This window comes from Salvelinus sp. IW2-2015, linkage group LG4p (genome assembly GCF_002910315.2).
Source record: "Salvelinus sp. IW2-2015 linkage group LG4p, ASM291031v2, whole genome shotgun sequence".
NCBI lineage: Eukaryota > Metazoa > Chordata > Actinopteri > Salmoniformes > Salmonidae > Salvelinus > Salvelinus sp. IW2-2015.
Genome location: NC_036841.1, coordinates 11,977,855 through 11,991,548, shown reverse-complemented (window position 1 = coordinate 11,991,548; position 13,694 = coordinate 11,977,855). Strand labels below are relative to the sequence as shown.

The 13,694-nt window shown below is 40.8% G+C and overlaps 2 protein-coding genes across 4 annotated transcripts in view; one reads left to right on the top strand and one right to left on the bottom strand.

Moving 5' to 3' along the window:
- The window catches only part of LOC111960527 (glucagon receptor), a 36,587-nt gene extending 31,734 nt beyond the window's left edge, over positions 1-4,853 (top strand). For all 3 annotated transcript variants that reach the window (XM_023982554.2, XM_070438101.1, XM_023982555.2), the window contains 3 exons: positions 665-803; positions 1,021-1,062; positions 1,531-4,853. In XM_023982554.2, coding sequence (XP_023838322.1) covers positions 665-803; positions 1,021-1,062; positions 1,531-1,887 — 538 coding nt within the window. In that variant the 3' untranslated portion in view covers positions 1,888-4,853. The remainder of the gene's footprint in view (positions 1-664; positions 804-1,020; positions 1,063-1,530) is intronic.
- LOC111960528 (cytochrome P450 2M1-like) lies at positions 4,746-13,062 on the bottom strand. Its single transcript, XM_023982556.1, has 9 exons — positions 12,790-13,062; positions 11,901-12,063; positions 11,602-11,751; positions 11,174-11,334; positions 7,138-7,314; positions 6,788-6,929; positions 6,241-6,428; positions 6,001-6,142; positions 4,746-5,201 (listed from the first exon to the last, which is right to left on the bottom strand). Exons 1-9 carry the CDS (start codon positions 12,979-12,981, stop codon positions 5,002-5,004), a joined length of 1,515 nt encoding a protein of 504 aa, XP_023838324.1. The 5' UTR covers positions 12,982-13,062; the 3' UTR covers positions 4,746-5,001.
- Between the last annotated feature and the right edge of the window lie 632 nt (positions 13,063-13,694).

Sequence of the window (13,694 nt, the reverse complement as noted above, 5' to 3'; positions counted from 1 at the left end):
TCACCTATCCTCCAGCCTAAACACACAAGGACTCTACTCTTGTGCGAGTCAGCAGACATTATGATGACATAACACTATCCACACAATTCTTTTTGCTTCAAACTCCATTGACATCCATTACCTCAATAATCCATCACTAAGTTAACTTGCACTTCCACTAGCCCTATATGGTATACAGAGTAAAGGGAGCTGTGGAATCATTTGATGTTCCTGTGGTGTTCAAGGGGGCTTCCCATCCTTTGATTGTGAGCCGTGGTCCTTGGAGACGGTATAGACTTTTTTTTAGGAAACCAGCCACATTCAAGAGACCAGTTGCATGCATAATCCTCTGGCCTAAGCCTGGCCTCGAGGCACGCTGGATAACATGAGTCTAATTGGAATCTAAGCACAGGTGCAGCTGATGCACTGATTCTGAGCCACCAAAGAGTCATGGGAAGAGAATGCCTTTCTGATTTCCCAAGATGCTTTGAAGCCGTTACTTAACATTCCTGCTCTGAGTCCAGGTGTGGAAGTTGTGGCTTCCTTTGTTTGGCGTTTTATGTGTGTGTGTGAAAAGTGAAGCATCCATTGATGTCATTGATGAAAGCGATTCACCATATAGGACCAAACAGACCTCTAATAGTTGCCCTTGCTTGGCTCTGTAAAGGATGCTCTGTGTGTGCAGGTTGGCAAAGTCCACTCTGACCCTCATCCCTCTCCTCGGCATCCATGAGGTTGTCTTTGCCGTGATGTCAGAGGAACAGACTGAGGGCGTCCTCCGAAATATCAACCTCTTCTTTGAACTTTTCTTCAACTCTTTCCAGGTAATATGATGAGATACAAAAGTTATTCGTCTATATGGGGGGTTTTTTGGATATGCATGCTGTGTGAGTGTGCATGTGTCCCGTGGCCGCATGCACTCTTGCTTGTTACTCCATGAACTTTCTCTCTGTGGTGCTTCTGTTTGGTACTGTATGTGTTAGATGGGGGAAGATTGATTACCTCTCTTCTTCTGATACCTCTCACTCTCTCATCCCACAGGGTCTACTGGTTGCCATCCTGTACTGCTTCGTCAATAAAGAGGTGAGTAAGGAAGTGAAGTGTGCTCTCAACAAAGCCCAGGGCAAAATGAGTGCACTTGAACATCCGTAGCAAACACCTGAGTTTACGACACGTTCGTCTCTGTTTGTTCCTATGAGAAGCCAGCGCTTTCTGTGACCTGCTGGGTATGTCACCCTGTCACTGTGGGTTAGCTGTCACACAGAGAAACTCACTACCTAAGTCCACAGGGCAACGGGTATGTCACTGAGGGGTCCAGCCATGTCTAGAGTCAAGAAGTGGTTAGGCCCCTGTGTGACATGAAAGGTCTGATGTATTTCCTGTTGAGATATGGCCTAGTTTGGTTGAGGTAGCCTACATACTGTAGTGCTTAAAGAGAATAAAGATAAAATTTAGATACAATTTGTATTGTGAAACGTTTTTCCTGGTCAGATCATAAGGTGAGGAAAAACTCATTACCTTCCCTCGTTCATCTCTCTCCATCTCTCCCAGGTGCAGTCAGAGATAAAGAAGAAGTGGCAGCGATGGAAGCTGGGCATGACCGTCCTGGACGACCTTCGCAACACCGGCAGCAACACGCCACAGGGGGGCACCGGCGGCGGGCAGTGCCACCACGACCCGCCCTGCCAGCCTGACTGTCCACAGGAGGATACCCACAACCTCTTCTCGGACGCCTCCGCCTCGGGGCCGCATCCTCACCCGCACCCACACAACCACCCAGGGGCCAAGAAGGGCAAGGCCTACTGCTACATTTCCGCCCGCAAGCAGGTGCTGAACGGCCTTGATGGAGCTCCGCTGGGAAACGGGGGCGGAGAGGGAGCCATCAAATACTCTGAGAGCTACTGCTGAGTGGCTCGGTGAGGGGGCTAACGACTAGCTGGCTACCTTTGTAATTTCTAGTGGGTGGAATCCAAAGCAGACAACCTGCCTGCTTCAGTGGTGTACTTCCAGATCTATGTGGCCTACTGTAGTTGGTGTTTCATCGAACCCATGTCTTAATAGCTATGTGAACATGATCCGGGACTCATTGGATGATTGCCAGAATGTTTTTTCTGCACTGGCCAATCAGGCTGTGTGTTGTGACTCCTATAGGTTTTCAGTGGCAGATAAGATGACCCATCCCAAGTGCAATATCGCCTCAATCGACCTAGATTAACTTTTTACATTTTATTTAACCTTTATTTAACTAGGCAAGTCAGTTATGAACAAATTCTTACTTACAATGAAAGCCTACCCCGGCCAAACCCAGACGAGGCTGGGCCAATTGTACGCCGCCCTATGGGACTCCCAGATGTTGAGGAAAGCTAATTCAATCAGGAAATGAACACCGTCCAACCTTGATCTGCTCTGATTCGACTGTTTTGGGGGTTTGCTTCTTTTGTTTTCTACCTCTTGCTCTACTTGTGGACAAAATGGAAACGTTATGTGCCAACCGTGGACCGTCTTTTCATGTGCAATGGATAATTCTAACAATAGTGTGTTTATATGTTGGTATTGGACAAACTCAGTGAGGGACTTAGAGAAGGCAAGAGGTGAGTAAAAAACAATATTGTCTTCCCCAGTGAGCTAGCCACACAAACACTATGGTTTCCCTTGGCAACACTGTATTTTGAATTCTTCTCACCCAATCGTTTAACATCGCTAACTAGTCATACATTTACTGCAACCTTATAGGCGTAACTGAATACAGTGAGCAAAGGAACCGTGTTCTTACGCAATATCGTAGACCTTAAGGCAGGCACATTACTATCATGGTGGTTGCTGTTTGTGAGGCAGACTTCTGCAAATTAGAAAGATGGATTCTCTGATTACATGCCCTATGTGGAAGATAACTGGCAAGACATTTATTCCTCAAATGATGTCAGTGGGGGAAGGGGAGATTCTTTACTGCACTGTCAAAATGGGTTGAATTATTTGTAAGGTCCTATTGACGTAGTTTTCACTATCACAGAATGGAAGGTGAACGTAATCCAGAGGTCTTTTAAGCACTGTATCTACATGCAAATGAAAAGACGATAACTGGAATGGCGTAGTCTGTGTCACCTTCTTCTTTAATCTTCTCGATTTATCACAGGCTTATGCAATCTGAAATGCAAATGATCTCTATCGTGGTGAGTTCTGGTAGCCTGTTACCCTCCACAAATAGTTTTTTCTTGTAGGTTTTCCAGACTAACCATAAATCCCCTTACCACCCAGCTGACAGTTTTATATTCCCCTGAACACAGGTCGTAACATGCCTAGAGGGAATCTCTCTTCTGCTTCTGGGAATTAAGGTCCCAGTCCCCAGTACCCCTGCTGCCATGTGGCCTAAACACTATGGTGCAATAGGAAATGGCTCTCTACATGATAAACCACAGCTACAAATTACACAAGTATTCTACTGTATGTGTGTTGATGGTAGGTAGGTCTATGTGTCTGACAGCATGTTTGCGAAGCTAGGATCCATTCTGTTCATCCTGTGTGAAGACGTCTGTTACATTACATATATCTGTGTAAGGATGCAACAAACTCAGTTCTCCAGGCTGGAATCTGTGACAAAATATTTTGCCCTGATTACACACTCACCCTTAGTGAAGATTTGAAATACCAATCACCCAATATGAGTTTCGCTAAAGGCCACTTTTTTTGTGTGAACCCAGCTAACAATCCCCTACTCCTATTTAAAGACGGGTCTCAATCTAAAACGAACACAGCATAACCCTAACTTCTCCAGATATAGCTTGACTACTCGGTGTGTATGGATCTGTCTGTGTRCAGAGCCCCTCAACTCATTTTACGGTTTGTCATTTGAGGGTCACATTGCACCTAATGGCTATCCACCGGTTGAACAGTGGTTCTGTAGGCAATTAAACCAGGCAGTTGTCAACTTCCCTGTATTTCTGTCTTCCCATACACTCCAAATGGGACCAACCCATTACCCAAGCATGTCCACCATTCATCTCTCAGTGTCATACAAATGAACTGACATTTTTTTTCACTAGCAGTATTCCTACTAGGGTCATTACTGGTGCTTTCCTCGATGCCTCTGGTGGCATAGATCATTACTCGAATGGTGTGTGTGTGTGTGTGTGTGTGTGTGTGTGTGTGTGTGTGTGTGTGTGGGTGTGTGTGGGTGTGTGGTGTGTGTGTGTGATAATATCTTAATTTCCAAAGTGGCTTGGCTGAACCTCACAAATTCTGAAATAGCATTCACAAACTGAGCGTTGTACTTCACAAATATCTTCTTGTATAATGTACCTTTGGCAACAGCACATGTCATTTCTTTGGCCATCATTACAACATATTGTGTTGTTTGTAAAACTGCTTATGTCAGACATGGACTCTTCAATAAAAAAAACGATCAGATGTAGCATAGAGTTAGTTAGCATTGTTGGTATGTGTTACAGTGGTGCCGTGACCTGGATCTAGAGAGTGGACAGTAAAACTGTGGTCAAAGGGTGGTGGATTCCATGGATGCCTACGTTAGAACCATGCAGTGAGTTAGTACTGGACTGTGACCCTGGACCCATAATGCATTGGGTCCATTGTGGCATGGGTGGAACTTATTACATAAACGGACAAGACCTTCTGACTTAACTCGACATGTTCTATATACTGTACCTGTCAACAGGTAAACTGGGTGCACTGACACTCAAGTGATACTTCACTGTGTGTGAATATGTTATCACGGGGCAATTACAGTACAAAGAACAGCACCAAATCTCACATACTGTATAAGTCTATGTAACATGAATGGACACTATTTTTATTCACTTTTTATGTACATGTTTGTTATTTTCACAAGTAATTTAAATTAAATTATTCTTAATCTGCCAGTTTAAGTATTTGTCTGTTTTTTTGTTGTTGTATCGAACAAAAAAATAGACATTAATAATGAAAGATATGACCACTTTGCTGTTGAGCCTCCTTATTCAGAAAATAAATCACATTGAATTTCATCAAGATTAAAAGTTGTTTGATCAATTAAATATTTGCTGTCCTGAGTTTGACATAGCAGGTGTAGGGGCYCGCCAGGCGGCCAATAAAGTAGGATACTACAGTATCGTCAATTTCCTCTGGAGGTTTTGTGCCCCTGAAGGTGAAGCGCTGAAGAAGGGAAGTAAAGAATAGGAAGAGCACCATCCTGGGAATCCCCATTCCATCTCCCAGGCAGGACCGCTTCCCTGAGGGACAATGAGAGAGGTTACCTTCAGTACTCAATCTACAATCCTGGGACTGAAACCTACACATATATATTTCACTGTTCATCCCCAAAGCCAACACCTGCTTTGGCCGCCTTTCCTTCCAGTTCTCTGCTGCGAATGACTGGAACGAATTGCAAAAATCACTGAAGTTGGAGACTTCTATCTCCCTCACTAACTTTAAGCATCTGCTGTCAGAGCAGCTTACCGATCGCTGCAGCTGTACACAGCCCATCTGTAAATAGCCCATCCAACCAACTACCTACCTCATCCCCATATTTGTTTTTGTTTTTCTGCTCTTTTGCAAACTAGTATTTCTACCTGCACATCCTCATCTGCACATATCACTCCAGTGTAAATTGCTAAATTGTAATTACTTCGCCACTATTGGCCTATTTATTGCCTTACCTCCTTACTTCATTTGCACACACTGTATACAGATTTTTATATTTTGTTATTGACTGTACGATTGTTTATCCCATGTGTAACTCGGTGTTGTTTTTGTCGCACTGCTATGCTTTATCTTGGCCAGGTCGCAGTTGTAAATGAGAACTTGTTCTCAACAGGCCTACCTGGTTAAATAAAGGTGAAATAAAAAATCAATCAATCAAATAAACACATTGTCCTTGTTTGATATGCAAAACATATCAAACAAGATGTTAGCAATGTGTATGTATATTGTGTGATGATGATGAGGCTTTTTCTCTGAGAGCTACTACGGAGTGGCTCTTGTTTTCACAGTCTCATATTATTTTATTAGCCACTTGTAACATGATCTTACCCAGTCCAAAAGCAAGAAATCCATTGTTTTCCTTAAAGCGTCCATTTTCATCCAGGAAGTTCTCTGGGTCAAACTCATCTGGCTTCTTGAACAGTTTGGGGTCAAACAGCACAGAGGACAACAGTGGAAACACCGTGGTTCCCTGGAAGAATTACAAAAGAGCACTTACATAAAACAATTGGCGGTTTAACAAGTCAAAATAATAGACGTTTGGGATAAGTTTCCAGAAATGGTGGTCACCTTTGGGATGTGGTAGTTGTGGAACGTTGTGTCTCGGGTCATTTGGTGAGGGACAGCAGTGGGAGCAAGACTCATACTTCTCTGAATTTCGTGGATGACAGCGTCCGTGTAGGGCATCTTACGTCTGTCGTCAGCCGTGGAGACTCTGTTCGAGCCAATCACCTCGTCTATCTCCTTCTGAACTTTCTCTGAGGAAGAGAGACAGTCATAGACGTTCATAGCATTTGGGTTCTGTCATGTATGTTTATATACAGTGTTTATAGTGTATTGAGAATGAAGAAATGCCAGCATGTATGTGCTGCTTACATGGTATGTAATGTAAACTCTGTTTCAGCTCTTATTTGGCTGGTTTTCCAGACCCATATTATTCCTCTGACTAATAACATGTTCAATAGGGAATCTCCATTCATTATAGTGGTTTTTAGTCCAGGAAAAGGCTTAATCTGCGTCCTGGAAACTGMCCCATTAAGTTGGGTTGCAGTATTATTTGCTATTTTTGCAATAAATTAGTATAACTTCAATAACAGTGATACAGAAGAGAGGATACCTTGGATGTCAGGGTACTTGATCATCATCAGACAGGCGTGTGATAGGGTGGAGGACAGGGTCTCTGTGCTGGCAGCAAACAGATCCCACACACACGGAAACAAGTTGTCATAGTTGAACTCAGTCCCGGGCTGATCTTTCTCCTAAGGAAAGTTGGAAGATACCTCTAAATCATTCACTGATAGGAGATTTATGAGAAAGTTTGTGAGAAAGCTAGACTTTGCAAAAAGATTCAGACACAAGTAATCATTGATCATATATTTAGGAAAACAGTGCCTTCTGGTGGCTAGTTGGTGCTATTACATATTTTTGATACTGTAAGAGGTTTAACATTAAATTCCACTGTTTTACCTCCAGCATTTTAACCAAGAATACATCAAAGTAGTCCTGGGGGTTAGAGGTGTCCAGGCTTTTAAGGCGACGATCTGCTTCCAGTCGTATGTAAGCTTTGGCCTTGTCTATGGCCTTAAACAACTCTTGGTGTTTTCCTGGAAAGCACTCAACGATTCTGGGGGAAATGTTGTACAGCTGGAAGAGGAGCAACATAGGAAACATGGGAAGGAAAGGGTGGTTGTTATACTTTTGTTATCATTATCCATTTTGGCAGGCAAGCTTATAAGACACAATCAAGCCATGCTTTGGAAGAGCAGGTGTAGATAAATAACAGGCCTACGGTGCATATCATAAGAAATCACACCCCTTGGATTTCTTCACATTTTGTTGCATTACAAAGTGGGATTGAAATGGATACAATTGTGATTTCTTTGTCACTGACCTACACAAAATACCTCATAATGTCAAAGTGAAAAGAACATTCAAGAAATGTTTTCATAATAATAAAAAATAAAGAACTAAAATGTCTAAGTTAGAAAAGTATTCACCCTTTGTTATGGCAAGCCTGATTAGGTTCAGGAGTCCAAATTTGCCTAACAAATCATATAATAAGTTGCATGGACAATAATAGTGTTTAACATGATTTTTGAATGACTACACCATCTTTGTACCCCACACACACAATTATCTGTAAGGTCCCTCGGTTGAGTAGTGTTTTTCGAGCACAGATTCAACCACCAATGCTTTGCAAAAAAGGGCATTGATTGGTAGATYATTATTATTTATTTAAACAGACACTGAATATCTCCTTGACCATGGTAAAGTTATTAATTAGGCTTTAGATTGTGTATCAATACAACCAATCATTTAAAAAGAAAAGTGAAATCGCTGAGCGGTTTCCTTCCTCTCCGTCAACTGAGTTAGGAAGGACACCTGTATCTTTGTAGTGACTGGGTGTATTGACACACCATACAAAGTGTAATTAATAACTTCACTATGCTCAAAGGCATATTCAGTGTCTGCTTTAAAAAAAAGAATGACACACCTACCAATAGGTGCCCTTCTTTGTGAGGCATTGGAAAACCTACCTGGTCTTTGTGGTTGAATCTGTGTTTAAAATTCATTGCTCGACTGAGGGACCTTACAGATAATTGTATGCGTGGGGTACAGAGATGAGGTAGTCATTCAAAAATCATGTTAAACACTATTATTGCACACAAGTGAGTACATGCAACTTATTATGTGACTTGTTGAGCACATTTTTATTCTTGAACATATTTAGGCTTTTGAATACTTGKCTCAAGACATTTCAGCTTTTAATGTTTAACCTCAAATGTAATGGCAAAATTTAGGTTTCCGTCTAAATAGACATACCCAAAAYTAATTGCTATTCATGTGTAATTACACGATTCTGACATGCCAAAACGTGGTATATTTGGAAAGAAGACATCTGGGAGATTATGAGGAAATTATCAGAAGATAGATAAGAGTTATAGTTCAGAATACACAAGATCAAGCACATATAAAATAACTGTTTTTTTAGTTTTATATTTTGAAAGTCATCTTTCATTGACAAGCTATAAGTGAATTATTGATGCCCAGAGCTGGGAACACATCAGACGGCTTCCACAACATGTGAACAATATCAGAATTTTTTTGTTGATTGATCGACCTAACAACTAGAAATGGGCAGATGTTTTAGTAAGTGGTGTCAGTTGTGGTCACGGGTCGTTTCCAAGTGTACCTAAACCTCTCCAAAATGGCATATGTCTGTAAATTAGATAATACCAGTGCTATTACATATTTGCAATCCCTAAATGCTATTTGTTCGACATATAAAAACAATTTCTACCATGTCAACCTCACTCAAACATTGTGGTGGTGTTATGGGGTATCCAGACCACTCCAAAGTGTCCGAATGTGATAATTGCACTGGTTTTGCACACTGGATGTGCCTAACAGTTATTGTTCACTATAAAAACTAAATTTCTACAACATCAACCTCTCTCAAACATTGTGTTGGTYTCCGGGGACATACAGGGGATATCCAAGTGTTTTTTCAACCTCTCCAAAGTGCCTGAACGTTTAGCCTAGGCATATCCAATGTTTTGGTCCCACACACAAATGAACTGTTTACAAAAACAATATAAAATTAACAGATATACACAAAAAATATATAAAATGTTCTTATGGCTAGGGGTTTCTGTCTCGACAACATTCAGCTGAAAAGGCAGCGCACGAAATTCAAAAATATTTTTGGGAAATTTGTAACTTTCATACATTCACAAGTGCAATACACAAAATTAAAGCTTAACTTCTTGTTAATCTACCCATCGTGTCCGATTTCAAAAATACTTTACAGCGAAAGCACACCATATGATTATGTTAGGTCAGAGCCTAGTCACAAAAACACACACAGCCATTTTCCAGCCAAAGCAGAAATACAAAAAGCAGAAATATAGATAAAATTAATCACTAACCTTTGATGATCTTCATCAGATGACACTCATAGGACTTCATGTTACACAATACATGTAAGTTTTGTTCGATAAAGTTCATATTTATATCCAAAAATCTCAGTTTACATTGGTGCTTTATGGTCAGTAATGTTGTGCCTCGAAAACATCCGGCGAATTTTCAGAGAGCCACATCAATTTACAGAAATACTCATAATAAACTTTGATAAAAGATACAAGTATTATGTACAGAATTATAGATATACTTCTCCTTAATGCAACCGCTGTGTCAGATTTCAAAAAAGCTTTACGGAAAAAGCAAACCATGCAATAATCTGAGTACGGCGCTCAGACAAAAACAAGCAATGCAGATACCCTCCATATTGTGGAGTCAACAGAAGTCAGAAATAGCGTTATAAATATTCACGTACCTTTGATGATCTTCATCAGAATGCACTCCCAGGAATCCCAGTTCCACAATAAATGTTTGATTTGTTCGATAAAGTCCATCATTTATGTCCAAATACCTCCTTTTGTTAGCGCGTTCAGTTCACAATCCAAACTCACGAGGCACGGGCAAGTTCAGACGAAAAGATCAAAAAGTTATATTACAGTTCGTAGAAACATGTCAAACGATGTATAGAATCAATCTTTAGGATGTTTTTAACATAAATCTGAAAATAATGTTCCAACCGGAGAATTCCTTTGTCTTTAGAATTGCAATGGAACGCAGGTCGCTCTCACGTGTGCACGCGTGATCAGCTCATGGCACTCTGGCAGGCCTATGGTTGATTCAGCTCTCATTCGCCTCCACTTCACAGTAGAAGCCTCAAACAAGGTTCTAAAGACTGTTGACATCTAGTGGAAGCCTTATGAAGTGCAATAAGACCCCATAGACACTGTATATTCGATAGGCAATGAGTTGAAAAACTACAAACCTCAGATTTCCCACTTCCTGGTTGGATTTTTCTCAGGTTTTCGCCTGCCATATGAGTTCTGTCCTACTAGACCAAATCGAAGCATAACTTGTAAGATGTTAGGTGGAAAGGTTGTGTAAAATAAACATTTTGACTCTCGGGGCTGGTGATCAATAACGGTAGGTCACAGGCAGACAAAGAATATATCTTCATGATCTGTGGAATCCCGGCTTTCGGTGTGAATCGACGTATTCCGTGTTTATTTCGRTTATGCTCCACAACGCTAACCAGKATGTAGGTGGCAGCCATCTTGAAATGAGGTCATTGGCTCGGCCTGCCCTTATACATTCGCATACCCATATTTTAAGGACCAGATCAATAGCCAATATATTCAGCTTTCCGCAGACACCCTGCTTTTGCAGATAGGGGCTACCGTTCTCATATCAGACTGAATTTAATACAAAATCTAATAGGGTCCCCAAATATGGGGACTTTACATTTAAGAGGTTAATTAATTTGTAGAAATGTATAAAACATAATTCCACTTTTGACATTATGGGGTATGGTGTGTAGGCCAGTGACATGMGTTGTTTTTTWAAATTCAGGCTGTAACACAAAAAAAAMGTGGAAAAAGTCAAGAAGTGTGAATACTTTCTGAAGGCACTGCATGTGCTACCATACCGTTGACACTTTGCTTTTTAGCATGTCGAAGTATGTATAAACAGGCTTGTAGAAGATCTGAAACTCTGGGTCGTTGTATTCAAACCTGCGCCCAAAGACTATGGACCAGAATAGGTTGATGATAGTATGGAACAGGAGCTCTTTGGGGTTCACAGTGGAATCTGGAAGAGACAGCAGACAAGCATAAATACGCATGCATGCACACCACAGGAGGTTGGTGGCACCTTAATTGGGGAGGACAGGCTCGTGGTAATGGCTGGAGCGGAATTAGTGGAACGGTATCAAATACATCAAACAGATGGTTTCCATGTCTTTGATGCAGTTCCATTTATTCTGTTCTAGCCATTATTATGAGCCGTCCTCCCCTCAGCAGCCTCTTTTGATGCACACACACACACAAACAGATGTCACAGACAAAAACAACATACCTCCATATTCACTGAAGGCTTTCACTAGACTCTTAGCTTCCTCTTGGACCCTCTCCTCGAGGCTCCTGCATCCTATTCCGAGGTTTTTCAGGGACATCAAGGAGAAGCTGCGAAGAGTTTTCCATCTCTGCCCATTACTTGATCCCACCCCTAGATTTATGAGTATGACAGGACAGAGGCACAGACAGATAGGATGAATATAGCACAGTAGTACCCTCTTTAAAGCAAAGTCAATTTTCACACAGATTGACTATGACACATGTATGTCACACCATCCCTCTTCCATTCATTTCACTCACCGTGCTCGTTAAGGAGTTTCAGGGTAATGGCAGGGTTGGCTCTTCCATTGAACTCTTCTCCTTGGTCTACCAGAGCTTCCTTGATGGCCTGATAGCCAGAGACCACCACTACAGGTTTGGGGCCCAACCACACAGTAAACACTGAGCCGTATTTCTTACTGAGCTGATGAGAGGAGGTGAGAGGAAACCATTGATTCTTGAAGAATATAACTTATAATTGCTTCATGATCTTAGTAKAACTGTCTTATCCCCTCACAACCCCAAATAAGGCTGTTTAATCCCATTGTCTCTAAACAAACGATCAGGGTTGGGTAGATTACTTTCTGAATGTTGCTAGTTACCTGCCCAAAATTATAATCAGTAATGTAACTTTTGGAATACACAAACTCAGTAACATAATCTGATTACTTTCAGTTACATTTTGGATTACTTGCCCCTTTAAGAGGCAATAGAAACATATAKAAATTTGGTGTGTCATCATATTGGTCTCTGATTGTTCCACTTGCTCAGGTGGAACATACTTAAACTTTTGCCTTTTTTAAACGCTGAATTGAATGTCATTGAGGGGGGAACAAATGTAATTTTTTTCTCGCATTTATCTGAATTTAAAAGTAAACCAATAATTAATAATCTTGTTTTTCAAAAATTGCTCTAATCTGATTACAATAATTTGGGTGGTAACGTAACTGATTACAGTTAGTTTTTGTTGTAATCAGACGACATGTAACTGATGACAGCACATGTAATCAGTAACTCCCCAACCCTGCAAACAATGTATACTGCAGCTTCAAATTATTAAACCTATCATATTGATCTATGACTGTAGCGCTTGCCTCCATAGCTCCATCTATGACTGAGAAAATCAGACAGCTTGTGGTTTTTAACTGACCTCCATGTAGGACTTGTCCGGTCGTTTCAGATCCATTTGTAACAAGTTACCAAGAAGAGGAATTAGTGAAGGACCCGGTGGCAAATGTCCATAACTGCTCTGTTTCCCCATGTACTTCCAAAGTAAAATAATAACCGCTATGGACATTATTATGGACAAAATGTCACTCTGCAATACATGTTGTAAATCCATGTTCAAGTCACTTGAGGATTAAGATGTGTCAGATCAACGTGGCAGTTACTCTTAGCTATGTAGGCAGAGAGAGAAAGACCACATGAAACCTAATTCATAAAAAAAAAGCTGCTACAGGTTAGCTGTGGTTGGAACCTGAACAAGAAAGACGTGTTCCCACAATACCCTTAGGGTATGTACACCCTCCTGCACTGTATATAGCCTATTTTAACAGACGACTTGCATAACTGTTTTGTAAACATTTTATGCAGACAAAATCATTGAAGAAAATACCCGCACAATAGACAGCTTCAAATCTAATTGTATTGGTTGCCTACACATATTTTGCAGATGTTATCACAGATGCAGCGAAATGCTTATGTTTGTAGCTCCAAAAGTGCAGTAGAACCTAACAATACAAAACAATACAAACAAATACAAAATATAAAAATAAAGTAATTTAAAAATATCGTAACGAGCAATATCAGACTCCAGAATATGAATGTATATGTATATGATTGTGTGTATAGAGATTATGGACAGTATGTGAATAGAAGAAGTGTGTAGTTGTAGTTATATAGGAAATAGGAGCCTTGACTAGAATACATTAAATACATATGAGGTGGGTAAAACAGTATGCAAACATAATTAAAATGACCAGTGTTAAATGACTATATATAAAGGGCAGCAGTTTATAAGGTGCAGAGTAGTACTGGTTGGAGCTGGCTAGTAAC